General features: G+C 41.0%; 3 protein-coding genes across 3 annotated transcripts; all 3 read right to left on the bottom strand.

Moving 5' to 3' along the window:
- Positions 1-2,139: 2,139 nt before the first annotated feature.
- Positions 2,140-3,171, bottom strand: LOC128060523 (olfactory receptor 51I2-like). The gene has a single exon (XM_052652926.1). It carries the CDS (start codon positions 3,100-3,102, stop codon positions 2,140-2,142), a length of 963 nt encoding a protein of 320 aa, XP_052508886.1. The 5' UTR covers positions 3,103-3,171.
- Positions 3,172-15,808: 12,637 nt separating this feature from the next.
- LOC128060830 (olfactory receptor 51E2) lies at positions 15,809-16,777 on the bottom strand. The gene has a single exon (XM_052653197.1). It carries the CDS (start codon positions 16,769-16,771, stop codon positions 15,809-15,811), a length of 963 nt encoding a protein of 320 aa, XP_052509157.1. The 5' UTR covers positions 16,772-16,777.
- A 7,797-nt stretch (positions 16,778-24,574) lies between these two features.
- On the bottom strand, positions 24,575-25,519 carry LOC128060542 (olfactory receptor 51F2-like). Its single transcript, XM_052652945.1, has one exon. The coding sequence runs from the start codon at positions 25,517-25,519 to the stop codon at positions 24,575-24,577; it is 945 nt and encodes a 314-aa protein (XP_052508905.1).
- Positions 25,520-27,847: the final 2,328 nt, after the last annotated feature.

Raw genomic sequence — 27,847 nt, 5'->3', positions numbered from 1 at the left:
AAAATCTCAATGATATTTTTTTACAAATGTGGCAACAATCTTAAACTTCATATGGAATCATAAAAGACCCACAAAGGGCAAAGCAATCTTAAACTAGAAGAATCGAGCTGGAGGCAACACATACTTTCTGATTTCAAAATGGGTTACAAATCTAAAGATTATGTATTGTAACCAAAATTGTGTTGCAATTCAAAACAGTATGGTACTGGTATAAAAAATGGAGATCCAAACCCACTCATATAGAGTCAACTGATTTTTAAGGTGGATCCCAAAAATAGACCATAGAGAAAGGACTGGTTTCTTTGACAAGTGGCATTGGGAAAACTGGATGCCTGCATGCAAAAGAGTAAAATTGGACCTGATCTCACATCACATGCAAAAATTAACTGAAAATAGATTAACTATTTGAACCTAATACCTGGAAGTATAAAACACCTAGAAGAAAACTTAGGGAAAAGCTTCACGTAATTGAACTTGGCAATGACTTATTGAATATGAAACTAAAATCCCAAGCAACAAAAGCAAAATTAGACACGTGGGGATACATCAAACTAAAAAGTTAACGCATGGCAAAGGAGAAACAATCAACAGAGTGAAAAGAAAACTTATGAAAAGAAGAAAATATTTGCAAACCGCATACCTCATAAAGGACTGATATAAAATATACATAAGGGACTCCTGCCATTCTAAAAAAGAGAAGAAAAGAAAAGAAATAGCCTGAAGGAAAAAATGGGCAAAGGAATTGAACAGACACATCTCCAAAGATATACAAATAGGGATATGAAAAGGTTCTCAACCTGGCTAATAGAAAAAAAAAGGATCAAAACCAAAATGAGCTATCACTTCACAACTATCATTAAGAAAAAGACAACAAGCATTGGTGAGTATGTGGAGCAATTGAAACCCTGCACATTGTTGGTGATAGTGTACTCTTCTGGAGCCAGTATGAAAAATAGTATGGGGGCTCCTTAAAAAATTAAATGTGGGTCTACTATATCATCTAGCAGTATGACTTCTGAATATATAGCCCCCAAATTGACATCAGGGTCTAAAACATATGTGCAGGAGCATCTTAAGAGGACATTTATGTTTTCAAACATTGGCCTCTAAACCCTGCTTAAATTTACTGACTCTTTGTTTTTCTGCCAATGCAGCTGCCAGTGAAGAAAATTCCTACCTGAGTGGCTTCTTTGGGATGACTTTAGAATGAAGGTATTTCTGTCCCAGGCACATGGAATTTTAAGAGGTGAGACAGAGAGTGACGTGTAACTGAACTAGAGGCTCTAGTATTATGATCTCAGGCTAGAGGAAAGTCATTCTTGAGCAAGGAGCTATCCCTTTGGAGCAAGGGATGTCCGTTGGATCTATAGCTGTGAAGAGCGGTAACTACAGCTTTCCTTGCCTCCAGCGCTGAGGCACATCTGACCACTCATTTCCCACAGCAACCAGAGAACTCCACATTTGTTTTTCCATTCTTTTCCATCCTTCTCTGCTTGCCTGGGGCTTCTCCAGTGGCTCAGTGGGTAAAGAATCTGCCTGTGCCAGTCACAGGAGATGTGAGTTTGATTTCTGGGTCAGGAAGATCCCCTGGAGGAGGACATGGCACCCACTCCAGGATTCTTGCCTGGTAAATCCCATGGACAGAGGAACCTGTGGGCTACAGTCCATGGGGTTGCAAAGAGTGGGATGCAACTGAGCACGACTCGCCTACCTTTTCTGCCTGAGAAGCTCTTACTCACTTGCTGCAGCCTCCTTCTTCCCTGACTCCTTCCCTGACTCCTTTCTCAGTAAGACCTCTTCTAGGTTCCTATAGCTCTATGTTTGGACCTCTCACAGTCTTATTGCACTTATTACAATTGTGTATTTAGAAACTTCTATTCTTCAGTGGAGGGAAGAGACTATGTATGGTTCATTTAATGTTCTCTCATAACAACCACAGACTCTTGCACGAGTAACTCTGAATAGAAAAGCTGAGGTTAATGAGTGAAGTAAAGAATCAGGGCTGATTCTGAGGATATGCATTTGCTTGTCATTCTCTTGATAATGTCTCTGGGTCAGGGCTCAGTATATGGGCTTTCTGGATACAGGTTAAAACTGACTATGTTTTCCCTCCATTTTTGAGGTTATTTCTTGACATCATCAGCCTTTCCTCTTCTCCCTCAGCACCCTGAGCATAGCCTCCCTGATGGGCTTGGACTTGACACTGTAGATGATGGGGTTGAGCACAGGGGGCACCACCAGGTACACGTAGGCAACAAGGGCGTGTACTATGGGGGGAAGGTGTCTCCCAAAACGGTGGATCATGGACACACCTATGACTGGGATGAAGAAAACCAGAACGGCTAAAATATGAGAAACACAAGTGTTGAGGGCCCGGATACGCTCCCTGGGAGAGGCCAGACTCATCACTGTGTGAAGAATAAGGGTATAGGACAGCACAATCAGCAAGGAGTCTATTCCCATCGTGGACAGAACCACATACAGCCCATAAATGATATTGACAGTAATGTCAGCACAGGCTCGTTTCATGACATCTGCATGGAAACAGAATGAGTGGGACAAGAGGATCTTGCCAGGGCAAAAGTTCAGTCTCTTTAGTAAGAAGGGCAATGGGAAGAGGGACACAGTGGCTCGGGCCACAATGGCCAGCCCAATCCTGATGATGACATTGTTCGTGAGGACAGAGGCATAGCGCAGGGGGTTGGAGATGGCCACAAAGCGGTCAAACGACATGGCCAGGAGCACCGAGGACTCCACCATGGAGAAGAAGTGGAGGAAGAACATCTGGACCAGACAGGCGTTGAAGCCGATGAGCCGATGGTCAAACCAGAGCACAGCCAGCGTGGTGGGCATTGTGGCCAAGGTGAGGCCCACGTCGGTGAGGGCCAGCATGGACAGGAAGTAGTACATGGGCTGGTGCAGGCTGGGGGTCCTCCTCACAGCCAAGAGGATCAGGCAGTTTCCAGTGAGGGCCGCAGTGTACATGGAGGAGAAGGGTATGGAGATCCAGGCATGAGTGGCCTCCAGGCCTGGGATGCCAATCATCAGGAAAGCAGGAGGCTGGAAGAAGCAGATGTTGGCAAAGGACCACGAAGGGAACATCCTTAGGGGCCAGATGAGATCTCCAGAAAGATGGGTATTTTCAATTTGGACAGAAGAATAAGACAAGGTAAAAACATGGGAAAAATGGCAGTTCTGATATTAGGTAACATGAGTTCACACACAATAGCATATTTTAAACGGTGAAGGAGATTGAAAATGTATTCCATCCGAAAGCAAGCAAAAGATAATATAATTTAAATGTATTGATATATTTAAATATTAAATATCTAAATATATTGATATATAATATATTTAACTATAATTTAAATACTTTTGTAGTATCATTTTTGAAATGCTATGCTGTGAAATACTGATCTCTTCACTTATTGAAGAAAGTGGTACTTTCTTTAAAAATACATGAGATGATCATAAACAGTCCAATTTAAAAAGCCCTAGTTTAAACAAGAAGCAATGGCCTCATCGAAATAAATTGCAAATATACTGTGGAAGCTTAAACGGTTGATGACCTGGGCTCACTCTCATTGTTTTCCTGGGATTTTCCTTTAAATCTCAATACAAAAAGTATAAACAAGTAAATAAGCAAACAAAAACTCTTTAAAGGTAGGTCAATAAAAGAATGTAAGAGGAAGAGTTGCGCAGATATCTTTTAGCAGATTATAAAATTCCACCAAAAGTATGTCTGAGAGCTACAAGGGGCTTTAATTGGAACCCTGGGGTCTACAGTTATGTCATGTCTAGTCAACAGCATCAACTCACCCTAAAGATAGGACTGACTTTTTTTTTTTTTTTTAATTCCTCTATTTCTTAGGTGGGTGACAAGCATTGTTTCTCTGCAGCAGAAGATTGTGCATAATTTTAAAGAAAACATAGTGACGTTGCTGACAATGTCAGTTCTGGAGCCCTCCGTCCAATCTCTCTCAGACATTGTGAGCAAATATCAAAACCTGACTGAATTCACTTCATTCAAAGCCAAGTAACAGAGAAGTTTCCATCACAGAGCTTGTGCAGACACATTTTGTAAAAATTAAAAGTGTTAAAACAACTTCAGTTCAATTCAGTCACTCAGTCATGGCCAACTCTTTGCAACCCCATGGACCGCAGCATTCCAGGCCTCCCTGTCTATTACCAACTCCCGAAGTTTACCCCAACTCACGTCCATTGAGTCAGTGATGCCATCCAACCATCTCATCCTCTGTTGCCCCCGTCTCTTTGATATAAGGAATTATTCAAGAGAGAGAAGAAAATTCTGTATAAATACTTTCCAAGTAAAGAAATTAAAGAAATCATGAACCAAATTAATTTTTTGATATTGTGATATAAAAATGGGTCAGTGATAAATTAAGGAAAATGAATGCCAGATGTGATGAAAACTTGACAATTCCCCTCATTTACTTCCTCTCTGCAGAGGCTATGAGGGACACCTCTCCCTGGAAGTGTGGTCTGGGATTCCAGTTCTTCTCTAAGCTGCTGTTGCTGCTGCTGCTAAGTTGCTTCAGTCGTGTCCGACTTTGTGCGACCCCATAGATGGCAGCCCACGAGGCTCCGCCGTCACTGGGACTCTCCAGGCAAGAACACCGGAGTGGGTTGCCATTTCCTTCTCCAATGCATGAAAGTGAAAAGTGAAAGTGAAGTCGCTCAGTCGTGCCCGACTCTCAGCGACGCCATGGAACCCTACCAGGTTCCTCTGTCCATGGGATTTTCCAGGCAAGAGTACTGGAGTGGGACGCCATTGCCTTCTCCACTTCTCTAAGCTATAAACTCCTAATCCTCAGAAAGGCAGCCTTCTTCAGACTCTGTTCTCAAGAAGGCACGCCCATCTCTTATTGTCCAAGAATGGTTATTTCTCTTTCTTCTACCTGACTTCCAGACCTTTCCCACTGGTACCTCCATCTGAGGCAGAGGCACTAGTGGTCACTCATCCTGAAAGCAGAGAAGAAGGTGTGTTGAGAGCCCAGGTTACTCACCCTGGCTGCTTGTTGTCTCCAGCTGCTCTGCCAACTCCGCATCCTGCAAGAGCCCAGGACATCTTTAAGATGCTTTAGCTGCAGTGCCATCTCCAGGGAAGGCCAGGCCTGAGCCACAGAGGAACCACTCCACTCAGGTCCCTGAGGACTGAAAATTTGTGGCTAGTTCTTGGAATAGGGAAGTGGTTGGAGCAATTAAACAATAATGGAGGAAAGGAGACAGACTCATGGATTCTACAATACCCCAGCAAGTTTAAATTATCTTCACAGACGATCCACTTCAATTGCATTTGAAATCCTTCGAAGACAATATTCCTCAGGCCAGCCCCGTCTTGGCCAAATTCCAAGTCGAATCCTGCAGGAACAGCCCATTTTTGTGGAGGGTGGAATGGTGTGTTAGGGGCCTAGTAGTGTTGGCCTCCCCCAGCCAGAGGGCATCAGAGAAGGCTTCCTAAAGGAAGTGGAGAGAGCTCAGACTTCTAAAAGACCCACAGACCCTGTTCTGAACTCTCAGCTCTCATTCTGGGACGGACTCCAAGACTTTAGGCTTGTAGCTCCAGACTGCAGCTGGCACAGATTCTGCCCACACGCCTAGCCTGGGGCTGCCCTGTTGAATCTAGGTCAAAAGGAGGAAACTTAGTAGAAACAATACGAACTACAGAGCCATTCAAAACTCAGTTCAAATCTTTCTCCATTTCTTGATGTTTCTTCCCATGTGTAATTTCTGTGTCCCTTCTTTCTCCCTTTCTTGAGAGTTCTACTCCAAAATAGCTGTGACCTCAGCTTTTTCCTAAATCAGTTTGGACTAATGTCACTCACTTGGAGCTGCTTTCTATGAACACATTTGACTTTTCTCCTCTTTGATTTTGGCTGCACTCTCCCAGCTGAGGGCTTCCTGGTGGCAGTAGTGGTAAAGAACTCAGGATGGTAAATAACTCAGCAGAAGGCGATGTAAGAGATTCGGGTTCAATTCCTGGGTTGAGAAGATCCCTCAGAGGAAGGCATGACAACCCACTCCAGTATTCTTGCCTGGAGAATCCCCATGGAGAGAAGAGCCTGGCTGGCTACAGTACATAGGGTCACACAGAGTCAGACATGACTGAATTGACTTAGCACAGCACTCCCAGCTGAACTGGGCCCAGTGTATCTCCCTTTCTCCTCCATAGGTGATAAATAAATTTGGGAAAAATTACTCAACTTTCAAATCTTATATCAAAATAAATTCATGTTCATTTACCTGAGTTGAGACTTTGGCAGCACTCCATAATTTTCCTTTTGGTTTTTAAATTGTCACCATTCTTCTCAAGCTCTTTGTCCAATCTGCCATCTTACTCTCAGTAGCTCATATGTTACTGCTCCCAGCTTCACAATGAGAAACAAAGGCCATCAAATGTGCCCTCTCTGAGTCTTGCCTAGACCATCTGCTCTTTTTCCTGCTTCCACCCCTACATCTACACCCTACTAGAGGGACCATTCTAAGGCATGTGTGTTTCATATCAACCCCATCTCCAAGCTTTTAACCACTTCTTTGTTGGCTGTCCATCACTTACAACAACAACAAGAAATCTTGGAATGGCAAAGCAGAAACTGAGGCACTTTATTCTTTAAAACTCTTTTTGAGACAGTTGTAGATACATATGCAGCTGTAAGACAACACAGAGATACCATATATCCTTCACTCAATTCTCCCAAAGTTAACATCTTGTGAAACAACAGTACAATACCAATTTAGGAATACTGGCATTGCTACAGTCATGATACTGAACATTTCCATCACCACAAGGCTCTGTCATTCTTTTTTTTTCTTCTTTTATGTCTACTCTCACTCCACTGTTTCCCACCCCCTTTTTCATCCCTGGCAATCACTAGTGTGTTACTTATTTCTAGACTTTTGTCAATGCAAGATTGTTTTTACAGATGAAATGGTATAGTATATAATTTTGGGGGACTATGTTTTTTCCACTCAGCATGACTATCTGGAGATTTATCCAGCTTATTCCATGTATTAATAGCTTGTGCCTGTTTAAAATTGAAGTATAATTGAGTTACAATTTTTTGTTAGTTTCAGGAATCTGAAACTATATGTATTTCTGTTTTTCATCTTCAATTTCTTTCATCAGTGTTATAGTTTTCCAAGTTCAAGTCTGTTACTTCCTTAGCTGGATTTATTCCAAGGTTTTTTTTTTATTCTTTCTGATGTAATTGTGAGTGGGATTATTTCCTTAATTTCTATTAGGAAATTAAGGAACATGGACATTAAGGAAATTAAGGACTCAGAACATGGAGATTTTTCCTACAGCCCTCTATCTCTCCCATATGTAAACGCTACTGGTGTTCAAAGACAGATGTTCTTGGGGTTCATCTTTCTGATGCAAGACCCCTGAATTGGAGACCCTGATGTAGGGTTTGGGCCCTTTGTGCCTTGGAGAGCATCTCTGCCATTGTGATTAGCCACCTATTTGTGTGTTGCCTTCCCAGGGTTGTGAATTTTGACTACATTTTGTCTCTGCACCTCCTACCCATTCATTGTGATTTCTTCTTTGTATCTTTAGCTGTGGAAAACTGTCTCATATATAGTTGCTCTGTATGTGCTCTGTATGTACGTATGTGAAACTTGCTCCATCTTGTCTGACTCTTTGTGACCCCATGGACTATAGCCCACCAGGCTTCTCTGTCCGTGGAATTCTCCAGGCCATAATCCTGGAGTGGGTAACTGTTTCCTTCTCCAGGGGATTTTCCCATCTCAGGGATCAAACCCACGTCTCCTGCATAGCAGGCGGATTCTTTACCATCTGAGCCACCTCTGTAAACAGTTGTAATTTTGATGTAACCATGCTTGGACTGCAAGGAGATCCAACCAGTCCATTCTGAAGGAGATCAACCCTGGGATTTCTTTGGAAGGAATGATGCTAAAGCTGAAGCTCCAGTACTTTGGCCACCTCATGCAGATTTGACTCATTGGAAAAGACTCTGATGCTGGGAGGGATTGGGGGCAGGAGAAGGGGGACAACAGAGGATGAGGTGGCTGGATGGCATCACTGACTCGATGGACGTGAGTCTGAGTGAAATTCGGGAGATGGTGATGGACAGGGAGGCCTGGCGTGCTGCGGTTCATGGGGTCGCAAAGAGTCGGACACGACTGAGCGACTGAACTAAACTGAACTGAACTGATGGGAGGAAGTGTGCTCAGGGTCTTCCTATTTCACCATTTTCAACAGTTTATTCTTTTTAAATGCTGAGCAATATTGTAGGGTATGGCTATTACCACTGTTTTTTTGTTTTTGTTTTCTTAACAATTCACCTGTTGACGTATATTATATCTTATTTCCTGTTTGGGGTTAGTATTTTAAAGTTACTACAAATGTTTGTGTACAAGCTTTTGGTACACATATTTCTTCATTTCTCTGAGATCAATACCAGAGTGCAGATGCTCAGTCATATGTTTGTTGCATGTTCAGTTTTTAGAAACTACCAAAATGTTTTTCAGAGTGACTAGCTATGCCTTTTCACATTTCCTCAGCAGTGCATTAAGCATCCAGTTTCCCAACATCCTTGCTAGCATTTGATGTTTCCACATTTGTTTTTTTTTTAAGCTAGCTATTTTTATAGATATATATTGATATCTCAGCATGGTTTTAATTTTCATTTTTTACTGGGCTAATAATTTTGAACATCTTCTTGTATATTTATTTGCCTCCATGTATCTTTTTCCATAAAATGTCACTTTATGATTTTTGCCTATCTTTAGATTTTTTTCCCTCAATTTTCAAAGTCTTTTTCCTATTCTAGATACTAGGCCTCTGTTGGATATGTAATTGGCACACATATTCAATTCACACTCTGTATGTAGTCTTTTCATCCTTTAAACTGAGTCTTTGATACAGCTGCAATTTTTAATTTTAGTGAAGCTTAATTTATCAATTTTCCTTAAATGAATCATGTTTTTGGTGTCAAGACTAAGAAAAGCTTTGCTCTAAATACTGAAGGTTTTCTCTTACACTTTTCTAAGAGATTTATAGATTTATGCTTACATCTAAAAAAGTTTTACATTCAGGTCAGTGATTGACTTTGAGTTAATTTATGTATGTATTGAGGTATAATTAATAAATAAAATTGTAATATACTTAAAAGGTAAAATGTGGCAATTATATATACATATATATTGTGAAAGGGCTGGATCCCCACCATTCAGTTAATTAACAAAAATCGATCACTTCAAATACTTAGTTTTTTTTTTTTTGCTGAGAACACTGAAGTTGTACTCTCTTAGCACATTTCAGTTATACAAGGTAGTATTATTAACTATAGTCATCACATTACATTCTAGAGCCTTAGAACTTACTTATCTTATAACTAAGAGTTTATGTTTTTTTCATCAACATTTTCCTGGCTGATGTTCTCCTTCCTGATGTTTTTCATCAACATTTGGCTGCCCACAACTCCCAGCCTCTGACAAAAACCATTCTGCTCTGTTTCTTTGAGTTTGATGTTTTTTTTTTCTCCTTGATTCCACATATAAGTGAGAATATGAACTATTTGTCTATCTCTGTCTAGACTGTTTCATTTAGAATAATGCCCTTCAATTTTATCTATCCTGTAACAAATGTCAGAGTTTCCTTTTAAAAGGCTGAATAATATCCATATATTGTGTGTATATATATATATGTAATATATATGTACATCACATTTTCTCTATCCATTCATCTGCTGATAGATGCTTAGGCTGTTTCCATACATTGGCTATTGTGAATGATGCTGATATGAGAGTGCAGGTATCTCTTTGAGGTAATGATGGCTTATGGTATTTTTATTTTTAATTTCTTGAATAAGCTCCATACTATTTTTCCTAATGCCTGTACCAATTCACAATCCCACTAACCGGGCACATATGTTCCTTTTTTGCCACATCCTTGCCAACACTTGTTATCTCTTTCCTTTTGGGTGATATCTGACATACACTATAACGTCCACTATTGTTTATTTTGGTATTCTCTTCATTTCTTACAAGGCCTAGAATATTGTAAATTATGCTTGAATATTTAAAGTTAAATGACATTTAAACATGGACATTGGGCATGATTTCTGGCACCAGTTGGGAGAATTGGTGGTGATCATCTTTGGAAAGAATCTCAGATATGTGATGCTGGTAATCTCTGGTCATAAATATGTATTGAGAGTAAATCTTTTCTTCTAATAATAATTTTTAAAGCCTGGGGAAATCTCTATCTCTCAAAACAAACTTATGTGGTGTTCTTATTTCTTGTCAGTCCAGGGCTGGGTAAATGATGTGCTGCTCAGAGGTGGGGGTTAAATGTAATTATTGTGGGGATGCGAGTTGTCTTGCTTACAGAGCAACCTCAGACACTGCGGCTCTCATGGGGAACTGGGTACCTAAACTGGTGCCCTCCACTGTTCAGGCCAACATAAACATGGCTGGGAACAGGGCAAAGCTTTTATGGTCCTTGGTCCCCAGAGACTCTTGTTCACTGGGAAAGAGACTCTCACGACAGTGAGCACTTGCCTGAGACCCAGAGGCCTCTCACGGCAGGGGCTGCCTGGGACCACCTCTCTCAGTTGACTCAGCTCCCCAGGCACCCAGAGGCCTCCTTCTTGAAGTCCTTCCAGGCCATTGGGAAACAAAAGGCAGACACTCTCCCAGGACCCTGGTTTGTGTGAAGAAGGCATAAGTAATGGCCATAACCCGTTTTTAGTTTGCCACCTTCTGGAATGCAATAGCATTTTTTATGGTACAGTTTTGAAGACTATGGCCTTTCTGTTGATCTTTTTCCTCTAGTGCATATAATCAGTCATTTCAATCCAAATTGAATCCCATGTTAAGTCCCACTTCCCCCCTCCACTATACTCCCTTCCTTCATCTCATTTTCCAATCGTAGTCCTGCTGGTGTGCACATGTGAATTGGAGGGGTGGGAGAGGAACAAAGTCCAGGTCTTAAACTCCAAGCTCCTAGGCTAATGTGATCTAATCAGTGTTTAAAACAATCTGTGTGTCTTGCTTGCCACAGGCAGAAACCCACATTTCTATCTCCTCATTATCCCTGTAAGGCAGGGATTATTATCTATCTCCTCAATGATAATAATAATGATGTGTATTTATGAGTTCATCAGTTCAGTTCAGACGCTCAGTCGTGTCTGACTCTTTGCGACCCCATGAATTGCAGCATGCCAGGCCTCCCTGTCCATCACCAACTCCCAGAGTTCACTCAGACTCATGTCCATCGAGTCAGTGATGCCATCCAGCCATCTCATCCTCCCTCTGTTGTCCCCTTCTTCTCCTGCCCCTAATCCCTCCCAGCATCAGAGTCTGTTCCAGTGAGTCAACCCTTCACATGAGGTGGCCAAAGTACTGGAGTTTCAGCTTTAGCATCATTCCCTCCAAAGAAATCGCAGGGTTGATCTCCTTCAGAATGGACTGGTTGGATCTTGCAGTCCAAGGGACTCTCAAGAGTCTTCTCCAACACCACAGTTCAAAAGAATCAATTCTTCGGTATCTTCGCAGTCCAACTCTTCCATCCACACATGACCACTGGAAAAACCATAGCCTTGACTAGACGGACCTCTGTTGTTTTGAGTTCATACTATGTATTAAAAACACTGCACTAAGCATTGTGTATGGATAATTGCACATAATCCTCACAAACTCACTGAGGGGTAGACACTATTATTGCCCATAATAAACTAAAGAGGAAAACAAGCCTCACAGAAAGAGAATTGACTTGATGATCAGAATGGTTTGCTCTCTGTGATGGACTGGGCCTCCTTTCAGAGAGCCCATGCATATCTACTGGGTGGAAATTTCCCCATCTTTGAGAGAAGTTTTGATTTTTGGAGAGAGCTCTAATTGGTAGAATCAAGGAGTAGGAGGTCAAGTTGATAAATACAGTGTTTGGGCAAATAGTAGGTGTGGCCTCAGGGAAGGAGGCTGGTTTTCTTATGTGGGTCAGAAAGCAGTTCTGAAGGAGTCCCTGGAGAGATTCAGCCTTGCAGGATCTTTAGAATTGTTCCTGGCTTCTTAATGTTTAGGCTTCAACTGTGGCTCAGGTGGTAAAGAATCTGCCTACAATGAAGGAGACCTGGGTTCAATCCCTGGGTTGGGAAGATCCCCCGGAGAAGGGAAAGTCTACATACTCCAGTGCTCTGGCCTAGTCTATGGGATCACAAAAAGTCAGACACGACTGAGTGACTTTCACTTTCTTAATGTTCAGAGCACATCATATAACTTCCCTGGTGGTCCAGCAGTTAAGACTTTGAGCTTGTACTGCAGAGAGAGGGGGTGACAAGGGAAGGGGTTTGAACCCTGGACAGGGAAATAAGATCTCACATGCCACACAGGGCAGCCAAAAAGTAAAAAAAAAAAAAGATTGGAAATGGGATTTAGATTTTTTAGACTTTGCATAATTTAATCACCATGTTTATAGACTTCAAAGAAATAATGTGATTTAGACAAGGTCACAAGGCTTAGTGGCACAACTGGAATTCTGAGCTCCTAAGTCTTATCCCAGGGCTCTGCACTCCTGTCAGTATGGTGATCAAATATGTTCTTCTTTGGGATACTTAAACAACAGCAACAAAAACTTAATATACTTTCTTTAACCTAGATGCAATCATTTCAACATGTTCTTGTTATAAAATTGATGGTGATGTTTTACATTTTTAAAAATAATTATCATAGTAAAACATGCATAAAATTTACCATTCTAACAAACATTTTTAGGTGTGCAATTCAGTGGGATTAGGTATATCCACATTGTTGTGCAACCATCATCGCTATCCATTTCTAGATCTTTTTCATCATTCCAAACTGAAATTCTGTTACCCATTAAACAATAACTCTCATTCTCCCCTACCCCCAGCCCCTGGAAACCTCTACTTTCTATTTCGATGAATTCTACTTTCTAGTTCAATGAATTTTTAGTACCTTATATAATTGGAATCCTACAGTATTTGTACTTTTGTGTCTAGCTTATTTCACATAACATCATATTCTCAAGATTCTTTAATGTTGTAGAATGTATCATATTTTGTTCTTTTTCATGGCTGAATAATATTCTATTGTATGTATATAACCAGTATTCTTTATCCATTCAAGTGTTGAACACCTGGGTTGTTTCCACATTTTGGCTATTGGGAATAGTGTTGCTATGAATACAAGTCTTGGGACTACTTTTTTTTTTAAGTTAAAATCCTGGGGCAGTGGGAGATGTAGCGGAGACAGAAATGGAATATGAATAAATTGGACAGCAGTGAACAGTGAGAGAGTTGGGAGCGAGAGATGGCACAATTTATTAAGTTGTTAATCTGGTTATTCTCTTAGGTATATGGAAGTAGTTAGGAGGGTATGATTTGAGATAGAGCAATGCACAGGAAAATAGAAGAGAATGGAAGTTGTGGGAAGAGACATAGTCAGTTTCATCAATCATTATTTGGGGTGAGGTCCAATACTCGAATTTCCACTTTTACAGAGCATGAGCACTCCTTTGTTTTCCTAAAGGAGTCATCCATTTCTCCCATTCTCTCCCTCTCAGACCTGGTCTATGTGCACTGATGAACTGCAAGACTTTGGAGGCTCTTTTACAGCCTCTGGGCAGGTGATCAGAATTGGATGCTCACAGATACATCATATGCTAGGAGGACCCTTCTCCAGGAGAAAGGCTAAGAGTCTGAGGTTCCCTCCTTCTGAGCAAGAGCCTACAGGCTCATGGTTTATCCACCTAATTACCCACAAAAGATTTGTTCAGTGAAGCAGCTGAGGGAACACATAGGCCCAGTGATTGTCTTCAGACTTTAGCATCTCATCAGACCTGCTCAGCGATACAATAGGAATAGTCCATTTTGAAAAGATGCATTTAGCTTTTTGCACTGGTGAGAAAGAAGACCAGGGGAACTCTCACATAGCATTCTATGAATGTGAGAGCAGTAGGCATAACACTTGGCAAAATTTGAAATAAAATTTATAATGTCTCATTACCTAAGTTAAAACTCAGACCTTGGATATGTTTGACAGATACAGAAAATACTTTAAAAAAGGGAGACATGATTGAGAAGATGGGGATAAATAAACAAAAATATTCTCCCTTAATAAAGAAAGAAGCAGGCTGTAGAACATGAAGGTTGGCTGTAAAACAAGAAGCATAACCTAGATTTGTTGCTCACAACAAAGGCAGGGTTATCTCTCAACACAAATAGTCATTTATCTCATAAGGCACATGGCAGAAGAAAAACAATATTTACACAGGCTGAGGAAATAAATGGCAGATGTTAAACAGGAAGCAATGCAGTATGGACATTAAATACTGTATTTGGTTATGAAATTTAAATAGGAATCATGGCACAGTAACCACAAAACTGTGTGCCTTAGTTTTCTCAATGTAAACCTTATTTCTTGCACTGGTAATGGAGGACAAAAATAGTCTCTATGCCATAAAGTTGATGTGAAGATAAGATAAAACCTATAAAGCACTTAGATTTCTGGAACATTGCGATCACTCAAGATATATTCATTGGCATTATTATTTAAAGCTGAACTTCCCAGGTAATAAATAGGAAACAATGAGTCTTTGACAAGCCCTGGTATACACAAATGATCAGTTTCATTTTTTCCATTTTAAAAGTTATACATGCTAACTTGTACAAATTATAAAAGCTGTACAAGATCTCCATAAAAAAGGAATTAGAAGATAGAAACAGAAATAAGTCACTAGTAATTTGAGCACATTTCTTTCAAGGCGTAGATTGTTTTGCAAGTTAGTTTCAATCATGTACCCTCCTTATTTTTCTTAACATTATATACATGGTTCATTTTATAGCAGAGCCTTTAAAAGTCACATAATATTTTCTTAACATGGAATATTTCACATAATATTCCATTAAGTGAAAATACCATGTCTGAGTCACCAAGGAAGCCCATACTTGAGTTTATAATTCTTTATTTTTATAAACCAAAGCTTGGATGTCAAATACATGATTACTATAAATAATGGTATGACTGATAGATCTTACGAGAAACTTGGTTTCTGCATTTAGGGATATTTTATTAGATGAAATTTTCAAAAGAGAGATTACAGCATTAACACTCATAACTTTTAAAAAGCCTTTGCTACATTTTGCCAGTTGCACCATCAGCTGTGATGCTAAAGCATATATGCTTCAACACAAACTTCTTTTTCATTGTGAATTTTCATTAATAAAAGCTGCTAATTAAATAAGCAAAAATGTTACCTAACTATTGTGTTAACATAGGTTTCTTGGACTAATAACGAAAGCGATTTTTCCCTTGTGTAAAAGTCAAACTGTGCTTTTGCCACTCTCCTTTACGTTCTTTCACTGCTTATTTTCTAATTCCAGCTTTTTATATAACAAGGACAGTAGTCATAGTGGTAGGTGTTAGTCACTCAGTCGTGTCTGACTCTTTGCAACCTTAGGGACTGTAGCACACCAGGCTCACCTGTCCATGGGATTCTCCAGGCAAGAATACTGAAGTGGGTTGCCACGCCCTCTTCCAGCAGATCTTCCTGACCCAGGGGTTGAACCCATGTCTCTGACATCTCCTGCACTGGTAGATGGGTTCTTTACCACGCATGCCCACCTGGGAAGCCTAGAAAATAATTATGGCAGCCTCAAAAATGTCACCCCAAGCAGAGGAAGTATTTAGAAGCCAAACCAGAGAAAATCACTGATGTGTTTATGGGCAACTGAGATCAAGCTAGCATTAGGGAATCATTATATCAAGCCATTAAAGGTAAGAATAAGTGCAGTGGTAAGGGTCACTTGCCTCCCACAGGCTGAAACTCCCTGTCATAGCTGATCTTAAACATAGCTAGCACCCGAGTTCTGATCTGTTTGGTCTTGGCACCATAAATGATGGGATTGATGACAGGAGGCAGAAGTAGGTAGACATCACCCATGAGAACATGCACAATGGGATGAAGGCTGTTCCCAAAGCGATGCACCACTGAGAGGCCGATGAGAGGCACATAGAAGGCCAGCACCACACCAATGTGTGACACACAGGTTCCAAAGGCCTTGGCCCGCTCGGACTTGGAAGGCAGTTGTAGAACTGTTCGTATAATCAGAAAATAGGACAAAGAGATGAACAGGGCATCCACACCCATGACCAGCAGAATGGCAGTAAGACCATAGACCACATTGGGCAATGTGTCTGCATAGGCCAACTTCATTACATCCTGGTGCAAGCAATAGGAATGCGAGAGCACATTGGATTGGCAGAAGGCTAGCCGTTTGATGAGCAGAGGCAGTGGGATGAAGAAGAGGGATCCACGGGCCACAGCCACCAGGCCAATCTGGGCTGTCACTGTGTTGTTGAGCACTGCGGCATGGCGCAGCGGGTGGCAGATTGCTACGTAACGGTCAAAGGACATGGCCAGTAGGATGGTGGACTCGATGGCTGAGAGAGCGTGAATAAAGAACATCTGGGTCATACAGGCATCAAAGGTGATCTCCTGGGAGTCGAACCAGAAGAGGGCGAGGATTTTGGGCATGGTGGATGTGGACAAGGCCAGGTCGATGGCTGCCAGCATGCAGAGAAAGAGGTACATGGGAGTGTGGAGGCTGCGCTCCATCCTTACGATGAAGACCACGATGCAATTTCCAAACAATGCCACAGCATACATAGAAAGCAGGGGGAAGCCAATCCAGAATTGAGCTGCTTCTAGTCCTGGGATACCAATAAGTACAAAGGTGGCATGTGTGAAGTTGCAGGTACTCATAGCTGGCACCGAGAAGGTGAGGTCACGCTGGCAGCCTGCTAGCCTGCTAAGACAGGAAGCACAATCAGAGAGGCTGGCCCCAGAGACCTGCGGACTGAACACACCTTAGCTCTCCTTCGCCTTCTCTCTTCTCTCACTCCTCCAAGTCATTTGTGTTCTTTCATAAAAAGGCTGTCTGAAGCCTCCTGTCAAAGGGGAAAGTGACAGCTCAGATTCACTTATCAGTCACTACTCTCCAAGTCCATTTACATTTGTAAAAGGGAACCTGGAGAGAACAATGCTCATCCCCAAAATCTGTCCTCAAGCTCCCTGGGAATCATTTTTCTGTTCTATAAGCATTTACTTATAAGACTTACCATATATCAAGGATATTTGCTAGATACTGAAAATACAGAGACAAAAATGCATATTTTTGCCTATCAGGTGCTGTGACACATTGTTTGCCTTTCAGATACCTTGCCTAGAGTGAAAGATAGATAAGTAACAAAAATATTAGGATCTTGGGATGTGTGTTAGGAAAAGATGTGTATTTAATGCATAGGATGGGGAAAGCATCATCAGAGGAAACTCTCTGAAACAAGATGATCCTTCTGTTCAGTCCTGAAATATTGAGTAGAAAATAAAAAGACAGAGAAGGGAATACAAGGTAGAGCAAACAGTGGGGATAGGGAGATTTTTTATTTTGTTTTGGTTTTGCTTTGTTTGCTTGCAAATTTTCAGGATTCCAGGACACCAGGTCTAAGGTCAGCAAGAGAGGAAAGATACAACTGCAATAAAAAAATAAAAATAATAAAAACAAACAAACAAAACCCACAAAATAAAAATTAAGGTAAAAAGGCCAAAGTCAATATCTTAAGGTAACAGGGAAGCTTATCTGGGGTCATCAAATGAAAGGTAGTAGCTCCCATTAATGAATTCTCTGGAGATGAAGGTGCTGGTAGGATCTTAGCTGCCAGGTGTGGCCCCTGTGAAGGCTTTCTCTCTGTTCCTAGCTGATGGGTTCCTCTACTTTTAAAAGTTGTCTCTAAGGCCACTCTCACTGCTACAAAGAGAGCTTGAGATGAGTCTTGATACTCCTAGAGCTTCATCTTTCTTGGAACCTCTGGCCATGAGTTATTTATATTAGGTGAGTCTTTGCTTTCTTAGGAAACTCAGTGTTGCTCTGCCTTATTCAATGTTCTGATCTCATCAAACTCTTTCCTGAAATTCTCCTGAAGTACCCTGGTTTAGTTCAGTTCAGTCACTCAGTCGTGTCCCACTCTTTGTGACCCTGTGTATCGCAGCACGCCAGGCCTTTCTGTCTACCACCAACTCCCAGAGTTCACTCAGACTCACGTCCATCGAGTTAGTGATGACATCCAGCCATCTCATCCTCGGTCGTCCCCTTCTCCTCCTGCCCCCAATCCCTCCCAACATCAGAGTCTTTTCCAATGAGTCAACTCTTCCCAGGAGGTGGCCAAAGTACTGGAGTTTCAGCCTCAGCATCATTCCTTCCAAAGAAATCCCAGGGCTGATCTCCTTCAGAATGGACTGGTTGGATCTCCTTGCAGTCCAAGGGACTCTCAAGAGTCTTCTCCAACACCACAGTTCAAAAGCATCAATTCTTCGGCGCTCAGCCTTCTTCACAGTCCAACTCTCACATCCATACATGACTACTGGAAAAAAAAATAGCCTTGACTAGACGGACCTTAGTTGGCAAAGTAATGTCTCTGTTTTTGAATATTCTATCCAGCTTGGTCATAACTTTTCTTCCAAAGAGTAAGCGTCTTTTAATTTCATGGCTTCAGTCACCATCTGCAGTGACTTTGGAGCCCAAAAGATAAAGTCTGATACTGTTTCCCCATCTATTTCCCATGAAGTGATGGGACCGGATGCCATGATCTTCATTTTCTGAATGTTGAGCTTTAAGCCAACTTTTTCACTCTCCACTTTCACTTTCATACCCTGGTATATAGAGCTAATTGTCTCTAAAGAGCTAAAGGCTTGGCTTTTCAAAAAAAATAATAGAATACACTCTGCAGGTGACTTCATCAGTGATATTGGGATTAAACTGTTCATCCTCCCCACTTCTCCCCACCCCACCAGGATTCCTCTTCACTCCTAACCTGTGTCCTTTCTGCTGCTGAGACATGCTCTTCTATTTGGCCTTAAGTAGAGAGGGCTTGGAGAGGGTTTGGAGAGGAGAGTGACCAGGTATCTAAAAACACAATATGATAAAATGAAAACTAAACATTTTGACTCAGATTATCCTCATATTAGATAAGCAAGGAAGAACAGATCCAGGTTCAAAGGTCAGAAAATCTCTCCTCTGATGACTATTTGTTCTTCTCCATTCTCAGACATGTGCCAAGATATTACAGCTACCTTCCTTGACAAATATCAGATCCCAGCTTTGTCCCCCTCAGTTGCTGTCAGAATGAAAAGTGTTTTTCAGAGGAGATGCTCACAAGCATGGAAGGTAGCAAGGGGAGGACAGTAACGCATTTCCCCTTTCTCAGCGCCTCTGATGACAGCATCCACACGGGCAGACAAGAAGGGTCTCTGGTGGCCTCAGAGTCAGATATCTTCCTGACTCTTCTTTCCGCAGGGCACCTTTTCTGCTTTGCTGGTAGCAGCCTAAGACTTGGGGCCATTGTTTCATCTCCCCAGTTACCTATCCCAGAAGACCACATGCTTTCCTCCCATGTGGTCTGGTCTTCTGCCCAAAGGGATGCTAGCCAGATCCACTTGCAGCTTCTCTTTGGGTCTGAGTGTGGCTGTAGCATCTATTCTCACTTGCCTTTCTGGGTGGCAGCTAACACTCTGGGACACTTCTTCCTCATCCATGAAGATGTGGGTGCGATACAAAGGCTTCCCTTTACCTTGCCACGAGACAGTTTGTAGGGTCTTCAGGGTTCCTTAGGATGTCAGGGACCATGGGCTGCCTGACCCCAGTGAGGGTGCACTCACTTGAATACGGCACAGTCCTGATGAGAGGCAGCTGAAGCCGACTCTCCCTTTCAGGCACAGATTTATTTATAACTGCCTAGGACTCCCATGGGGATAGGCTATGGGACTACAGACTGAGGGCCTGGGGGCTGGGCAGGCAGGGAGCAAAATCTCCACGGCCACTTGTATGTCACTCCACAGGCTTCCCACTGTTTCAGTCTGGTGGGCGTGGATGGGCGAAGATTACCAGGGGCCCACTGCCTCTGCCATCACTCCCACACCTAAACATACAGGGCTCTCGACAATCTATATCTACCCCTCCAAGTAACTCAGACTCTAGTTAGCCACTTTACTAGACACAGTGGCCAGTGCATGTAGCTTGGTTCTGAGCTCTAGGAGTTCATATCCTCTTTACTGAGATAGGCACACAAAAATATAGTCCCATAATTTAAAATAAGGCCTTGTACCTCTTGAACTTCTCTTTTCCCAGCCCCAGCTTTTCTTTCAGTTGATGAAATGGACTTTCAGGTGAGGAAGCCACTTTCCATTGCACCTGTGTCACAGATAAAGCATACACATGACCTAAAGTCTCTTTGCTTAGGTCATATGGTTCCTGAATTATAATATGGTCAGAGAACCAAGTATTCGGATTCTTTATTTATTCACATTCAACAAAGATTTATCACGCCTGGCATGCTGCAGTTCATGGGGTCACAAAGAGTTGGACATGATCTAGCAACTGAACAATGACAGCAATGTAATAAGAAAAACAGACGCCACAGATACAAATCTCCAGCCTCACGGAGTACTCTGGTTAGGGGCACAGACAGTAAATGGAGTTGCTATAAAAAATGAAAGAGAATATTAGGTAGGCTTCAGGAGTAAAAAAATAAAGGGAAGAAGGAAATAAATACATCTCAAGGGGATAGTAGAAACTTTAAATGAAGCTATTGGACAATATTACGAAGACCACACAGAATGAAAGCATTTGAGGAGAAGCCTAACAGAGTGAGAAATATATCCATGGAGGTATTTGAAGAAGGCTATTCCAGGAAGAAGGAAAAGAAACCACAAATAAAATTCCTGAGAAGAGAATGTATCTGGGAGTTTAGAACACCAAGAAGGCCACTGTGCTGAGCAGAGGGAACCAGGACAAGAGTATTAGGGAGATAGAATCATAGAAGTAATGGGCAATTGGATCATATAGGGCCTCATAGGACTTATGGAACTTTTAAGGATTTTGATTAAGAAGTCCAAGTGAAATAGTGGCCGTGTGTCTACCACCACTTTGGCCTTTAGGAAAATCTCCAATTCATTGTGAGCTTGTCCCTTGGGTCAAAGATGACATTTGCTCTGCACCCCACCCCCATTTCCCTTAACGTCTACATTATGTACTCCCTAGGAATGGAAGCTTACAAGTTGCTTGGATGGTTGCACAGTGGGGCTTTTCACATGTTAGTGTTGGTCCTGTGGGCGGGTGTTGATGGGAGAGAAACATCTGTAGAAGTAGTGAGAGCTTCCTGGCTGTCTAGTTCTTAAGACTGAAGTTCCATCTCTTCCCATATTTACGACGCTGGGTACCCCCATCCATCTTCTCTAGCTCAAGCACCTGTTTGTCTCTCTCTCTTATCTCCCTGCCCTATCTTATGTCATATCAACCAAAAATTGAGTCTGTGAACCCACATCATGTGTGCATTTTCTCTTATTTCTAATGGTGACTGAGACATGGTCCCTTGATCTCAAGAAGTAAGGAGAGCCTTTTGTGGGGAGAATGCTTACAGTAGAGTCTGAAAAAGGGTGCCATGACGAAGAAGCACAAAATGATGCAGGAGAACCTGGAAAGGGTATCAGACAGACTTGAGACATCATGAAAACATCTCTGAAGGAAAGCTGCTTCTACTTGGTCAGAGGGAAGAGAGTGAGGATGCTGTAAGTGGAGGAGCCTGTGCAAAGGCTTGAAAGTGAGATAGAGCAATCAAGGCTAAGGAAATGCAAGTTGTTTTTTGTGCCTGGAGCACTGGGTGGAGAGGAAGCAATGACTTTGAGCAGGCCACACAGATTTTATGATTTTTTTCTTCCTATCTGGCAGGAAGAGAGCTTAAAAGAAACAAAGTCCTTATTCTCAAAGACCTTACCTTTTAATGGGGAAGCTAGAAAAGATATAAACAAATATGTAATGCGTTACAGAGGGTGTGAAAATGCTAGAAGTTAAAACAAGGTAGGTAAGGAAGAGAGTGAATGTAGGCAGGAATTGAGGAGAGGTGGTGTTGTCATTATTATTTTTTGTAGTATAAAGGGCCCTGTAATAAGGGGGTGCATGAGCGGAGACTGCTTGGTGACAGGCAGTAAATCACGCATCGGGAGGAAGAACATCTCAAGTAAGGAGATCTGCAAGTGCAAAGTCTGGGGATGAAGCATACTCGGTGTATTTAGAGGATGTTTGGAGGTTACTGTGGGTGTAGTAGGGTGAGGAGGAGAAGGCAATGGCAACCCACTCCAGTACTCTTGCCTGGAAAATCCCATGGATGGAGGAGCCTGGTAGGCTGCAGTCCATGGGGTCGCGAAGAGTAGGACACGACTGAGCGACTTCACTTTCACTTTTCACTTTCATGCATTGGAGAAGGCAATGGCAACCCACTCCAGTGTTCTTGCCTGGAGAATCCCAGGGACGGGGGAGCCTGGTGGGCTGCCGTCTCTGGGGTCGCACAGAGTCGAACACGACTGAAGCGACTTAGCAGCAGCAGCAGCAGTACAGTGAGTAAGGAGGAGAGTAGTAGGAGATGAAGTTGAGCTGATGAAGATGAGTCAGAGCACATAAATCCTTGCAAGGTATTATAATGACTATAAATGTTTCTTGGGTAAGACAGGAGACCTCTGGAACATGTTGCACAGAGGATGTGACATGCTTTGTCTTGTGTATTAAGATAATCCTTTTAACTACCGTGGGGGAAATAGACTGTACTATAAAGCAAAATCAGGTTCAAAATGATGATGGCTTGGAACATGGTGGTAGCAGTAGAAGTAGTAGAAAGGAGTTGTACTCCAGATATCAACATCTGAAATATCTGGAATAAAAAGTAGTCAGCATTTGCTAAAGATTGGATGTAGAATGGGGGAGGTGAACATGTGCCAGAAATAACTCCATGTCTTCTCTCAGCATCTTGAAAAGCAGAGTTCTGGGTTATAAAAAACTGTGATTGAGAATGTTTTTTCCTTGATGTGAATACCAGGATATGGTTTTGGATATGATGAGTCTAAGATGATTTTTAGATGTCCAAATGAAGATACTGATGCACAGGCAATTAGATATGAGTCTGGACTATATTATAAATACTTATTTGGGATTTACAAGCCTATAGATGGTATGTAAAGACATGATGTTACATTAGATGACCAGAAATGAGAATATAACAAAGAATAAGACAGGTCTCAAAACAAAGTTCTGGGACATTTCAACATACAACGATAACAAAGATGAAGATTAACAGTAATTGACTCTGAAAATACTATTGTCAAACATGCTGAGGATTTTGATATCATCCTAACGATTAAATAGCTGGTACTGTGAATAAATTCCCTGCAGCTATGAATGACTACTTCTACTTCCTTGTTGGATCTGCTACCAGCTAGGGCCCACCATTACTGAGTGATTACTGAGTGATACCAATGTATCAATGAAACATGCACTTTAAATTTTTGAGAATTATTGGATATACCCAGGTTGGAAAAAATAATTAACTTGCTGGATTAAGCCATACATGAAATAAATGCTATAAATTAAAACAATTCTAATAACACAACTTGTAATTCCTTTGCAATTCTAGTCACTTTTCAATTTCTTCTGGGGCAGAAAGTTGAGGGAGGTCAGAAAGAAATTCTGGAATATGCTTAGCTGGGAGAGAACATCAGGTAGAAATACATTTGTGAGGTTTGAGGATTTTGTTTTAAGCTTTTATTTGGTTAATTGGTTGAAAATTTCTAGAGAATACAGTTTTATTTTTTTGTTTGTTTGGCTAAATTGTGTCCCCCCAGTAAAAGTTAGTTAATTTATGTACTCTTGCTCAGACGGTCAGTCGTGTCCCATTCTCTGCGACCCCATGGACTGTAGTCTGCCAGGCTCCTCTGTCATGGAGTTCTCCTGGCAAGAATACTGGAGTGGGCTGCCATTTCCTCCTCTAGGGGATCCAATTCATGTATAATTATATGCTATATTGTGTATACATGTTTATATTACATGTAAATATAGTATAGATATATAAATACATATATTGTTTATACTACATACACCATTAAAGTTAAGAGTAGGAGGACCCTGAAAGAAGTCAGTTTGCAGGTGGAAAGGAAATATGGCTTTGTTACTTACTAGCTGTTTAAGCATGTTACTTAACATTTTTGTGCTTCAGTTTTTCTCATTAATACTAAAAGTGACTATCTTATCATTTTGTTTCAAATATAAAAATGTGTTAATATGTGTAAAAAACAGAACAATGACTGGTCAAAGGAAATAATAAATATTAGTTAAAATTATTATTACAGTTAGAAAATGCTACCTATTTCTCAAAAAGGAGTGACTTTTTCATACTGTGTCATCTTACCTGCTGAGAAGAGGATGAAGTAAAAGGAGACAGACTACTGGCAGGATAAACAACAGTTTAGAATAAGTGGTCATTGGAGGAGAAATTCTAAACAGTAAAGCTGTTCGTTCCTCCTATTCTAATGTCTCGTCTCCTCATTTGTAAAATAAATGGGTCAATAAAGCTGATTTTCTAAATATATTTCATCTTTGATTTTAAATATTTGCACATTTGGCATCAACGATCACCAGATTCACTTTTCAATTGATAAAACAACCTGCCATAGACTGTTTCTATGATTCTATGTGTCTTTGGAATGGAGAATTTTTACCACAGCTCTGCGTATCTGTTTTGTCTTCACGCTGTAGATGATGGGGTTCATGACAGGGGGGATTAGCAGGTAGGTGTTAGCAATCATAGTATGTACATAGGCTGGGGCCCGTTTCCCAAATCTGTGAACAAAAGACAGACTGATCAATGGGATATAAAAAATGGCAACAGCCCCAATATGAGAGATACATGTGCTGAAGGCTTTCTTCCTCTCTTCTGGGGACACAATGCTGAGGATAGTCCTGATGATCAAAACATAAGAACAGGGGATGAGGATTGAGTCCACACCAACAGTAGAGATCATGGCAGTCAGCCCCACTGCATTGTTGAGCCTGGTGTCCGTGCACGAGAGCTTCATCACATCCGGGTGGAAGCAGTAGGAGTGATGGAGCACGCGGCTGCGGCAATAGGACAGTCTCATAAGAAGTGCTACCATTGGCGTGAGCGTTAGCACCCCCCTGATGACAATGGCCACTCCAATCTGAGTTATTCTGGAGTCCGTCAAAATGATGGCATACCTGAGGGGGTCAGAGATGGCCACAAAACGGTCAAAAGCCATGGCCAACAACACTGATGACTCCATGACAGTGAAGAATTTAATAAAGAACATCTGTGACAAGCAGGCATTAAAGCTGATCTCCCTGGCATTGAACCAGAAGATACCCAGCATGGTGACCAGAGTGGATACAGACAAGCCAAGGTCAGTGGTGGACAGCATGGAGAGGAAATAATACATGGGCTCGTGGAGGCTGGGCTGAGTGACGATGGCAAAGAGAACCAGGCTGTTTCCTGAGAGAGCAGTTGCATAGAGAAAGCAGAAGGGAATGGAGATCCAGCTGTGGAAGGCTTCCAGCCCGGGAACACCAGTCAGCAGGAAAATGACGGAAGAGGATGTGGTATTTTTCAAATTTGACATGATGAATTAAAAAGTACAGAATTCCAAGATGAAATTCTGGAATAACCAAAAAACTTACATTTAAACAGGCAATCCAATTACGAATAATTTTATTCAACCAAAAGCTAACCAGAGATGAAGATCTATACACCATGTAAATATGAATGGCTGATATAAATTGATAAAATAATTGCAAAATTTCAACTGCTTTATAAATACTTTTTTTTTTTTTTTGTATTTGCTCCTGCTCATGATTTTTCTTCTCTGGAGCATTTTGCTGATAGCAAGGTTTATATTATGTGAACTTTTCCTCTAGCCAGAGATGGCAGAACTAAGAAAAGACACATGATCCAAGACTGGCTGATCATAATCCATCCTCTTTGGGATATAGTCTGTATAGTTGGCATCAGAGACAAATGATTGAGGCTTTGGAGGAGCAGTATTACATTGGTCGAGAGAAGAGAAAGCAGTGAAGCTTACAGATAATTTGGGAAGCAAGAAAATATTGAGAGATACTTATAATGCAAAATTACATGTATTATGTGATAATAAATGACTTAGCCATCAGCGCGGTCATGTGCAGGTGACTATAGTATCTAACCTTTCAAATGATCCCTGTCACTTAACCCTTGTCCAGACCCTTATAGCATCTGGAATTGCATTAGAGAGATGGAGAGCTAGAACACAGACTTATTACCTACAGAGGCCTCTGGTCCCTGCTTCATATAACATGCTGTCAGTTTCAAATATATTTCTTCAATTTCTTTAAAAACTAGCTTTTCTCCATTAGCAAAGAACAGATTTTTCTCCATTTTGTGAAGACATGCTTCTGAGGAGACACCTCATATAATTTTACTGCTTTGCTTTGGAGGGGAACATAACTTTATTTTTCATTGAGTAAGTAATTGCAGCCTGGATAAATAGGTCTGTATAAGTTGGAAGAAGAGGTATGGGAAAAACAGAGATTAGTATTCCAAAGCTTTTAGAATGGCATATGTGAAAGAGGGTTGAGCCAGAATGAACTTGTAACCAATGTTAAGATCACTGTTCCTTAAGGGAACCTAAGGGTTTCCAGAACACACAGTTTTACCCAAACTGCAAGGTCAAGAATTCCCTAAATAAATCTCTTAGTTTTAACAGGAAATTTTTAATTTGATTATTGGAAAATTCAAGGAAAAAAGAGTGTTAAATTACATGAGTTGGTCAAATCAGTGAACTATGACTTCATATTCCCCAGTTTAGAAAAATTAGATTGTTCTCAGAGAACCAATCAAATTACTGATATATTAGCAAATCTCATAAGGGAAATGAGAATTAACAAAAAGGGAATATTTATTTAAAAAGGAATTTCTTTTTCTGGTTACTACTCCCATGACACTGCCATGGATTTGATCATTTTATAGAACTGAAGTATCAAGGTTCCTTAGTGGTCCAGGGGTTAAAAAAAAAATCTGCCTGCCAATCAGGGGACACAAATGTGATTCCTGGTCTGAGAAGATCCCCCATGTCTTGGGGCAAATAAGGTTATGTGCCTCAACTACTGAAGCCTGGGTACTTAAAGCCCATGCTCTTCCATAAGATAAACCACTGCAATGAGAATTGCATGCCTCTGCTAGAGAGTAACCTCTGCTTGCTGCAACTAGAGAAATCACACGCAGCAAGAGAGACCCAGAGCAGCCAAAAATAAATAAATAAACAATTAAAAAATACTTAAAAAAATGAAGTAGATACTGTCTCACGCAACTGGCATGTATTTAACAATTAACTGTGAAAGTTTGAAAGATTAACAGGTTCTATTAGCACTTTTTGAAATTAATTATAACTATAGTGGTTCCTGAACATCTTTTTTTTTTTTTTTTTACAGCTTTTACATTTAATAAGTATGTATTGATCAGGAAGATAAACTAAAAATCTATTAAATGAATGATACTCATGATAATTTATAATAATGGGTTCACACCTCATTTTCCACAAGTCTTTGACCTATTTCTTATCATTTTTCATAGAATTTAGGACTCAGTTTTTGAAGTTAACAACTTTCTGAGGTTACTTGGAAGTAGAAAAATTATTAAAAAAAGGAATCACTTCAGTTCTGTGTACAAAATGTTTGGGGTATTTGCAAAAGGCTTTCCAAGAAAAACAGTACTTGAAATAATTCCACATTTTGTGTATGTCAAGACAAAGTATTCCAAGCCAGAAACTGTTGAGAGAATGAGCTTGCAATATTGTTTCTTTGCTCTTGCCTTACACTCTGAGACATTTCCTGAGCACCTACTCTGGGCACAGTGCTGTGCTAGAAGCTAAGATATAACACAAACAAAACACCTCTTACAAGGTTTATAATTAAAG

The sequence above is a fragment of the Budorcas taxicolor genome, chromosome 15 (genome assembly GCF_023091745.1).
Source record: "Budorcas taxicolor isolate Tak-1 chromosome 15, Takin1.1, whole genome shotgun sequence".
Classification (NCBI taxonomy): Eukaryota; Metazoa; Chordata; class Mammalia; order Artiodactyla; family Bovidae; genus Budorcas; species Budorcas taxicolor.
This window is presented reverse-complemented; position numbering and strand designations above follow the sequence as displayed.

Excerpts from the sequence above, each read along its gene's own strand:
- LOC128060542 (XM_052652945.1), bottom strand. The coding sequence starts at position 25,519 with ATGTCAAATTTGAAAAATACCACATCCTCTTCCGTCATTTTCCTGCTG.
- LOC128060523 (XM_052652926.1), bottom strand. The coding sequence starts at position 3,102 with ATGTTCCCTTCGTGGTCCTTTGCCAACATCTGCTTCTTCCAGCCTCCT.
- LOC128060830 (XM_052653197.1), bottom strand. The coding sequence starts at position 16,771 with ATGAGTACCTGCAACTTCACACATGCCACCTTTGTACTTATTGGTATC.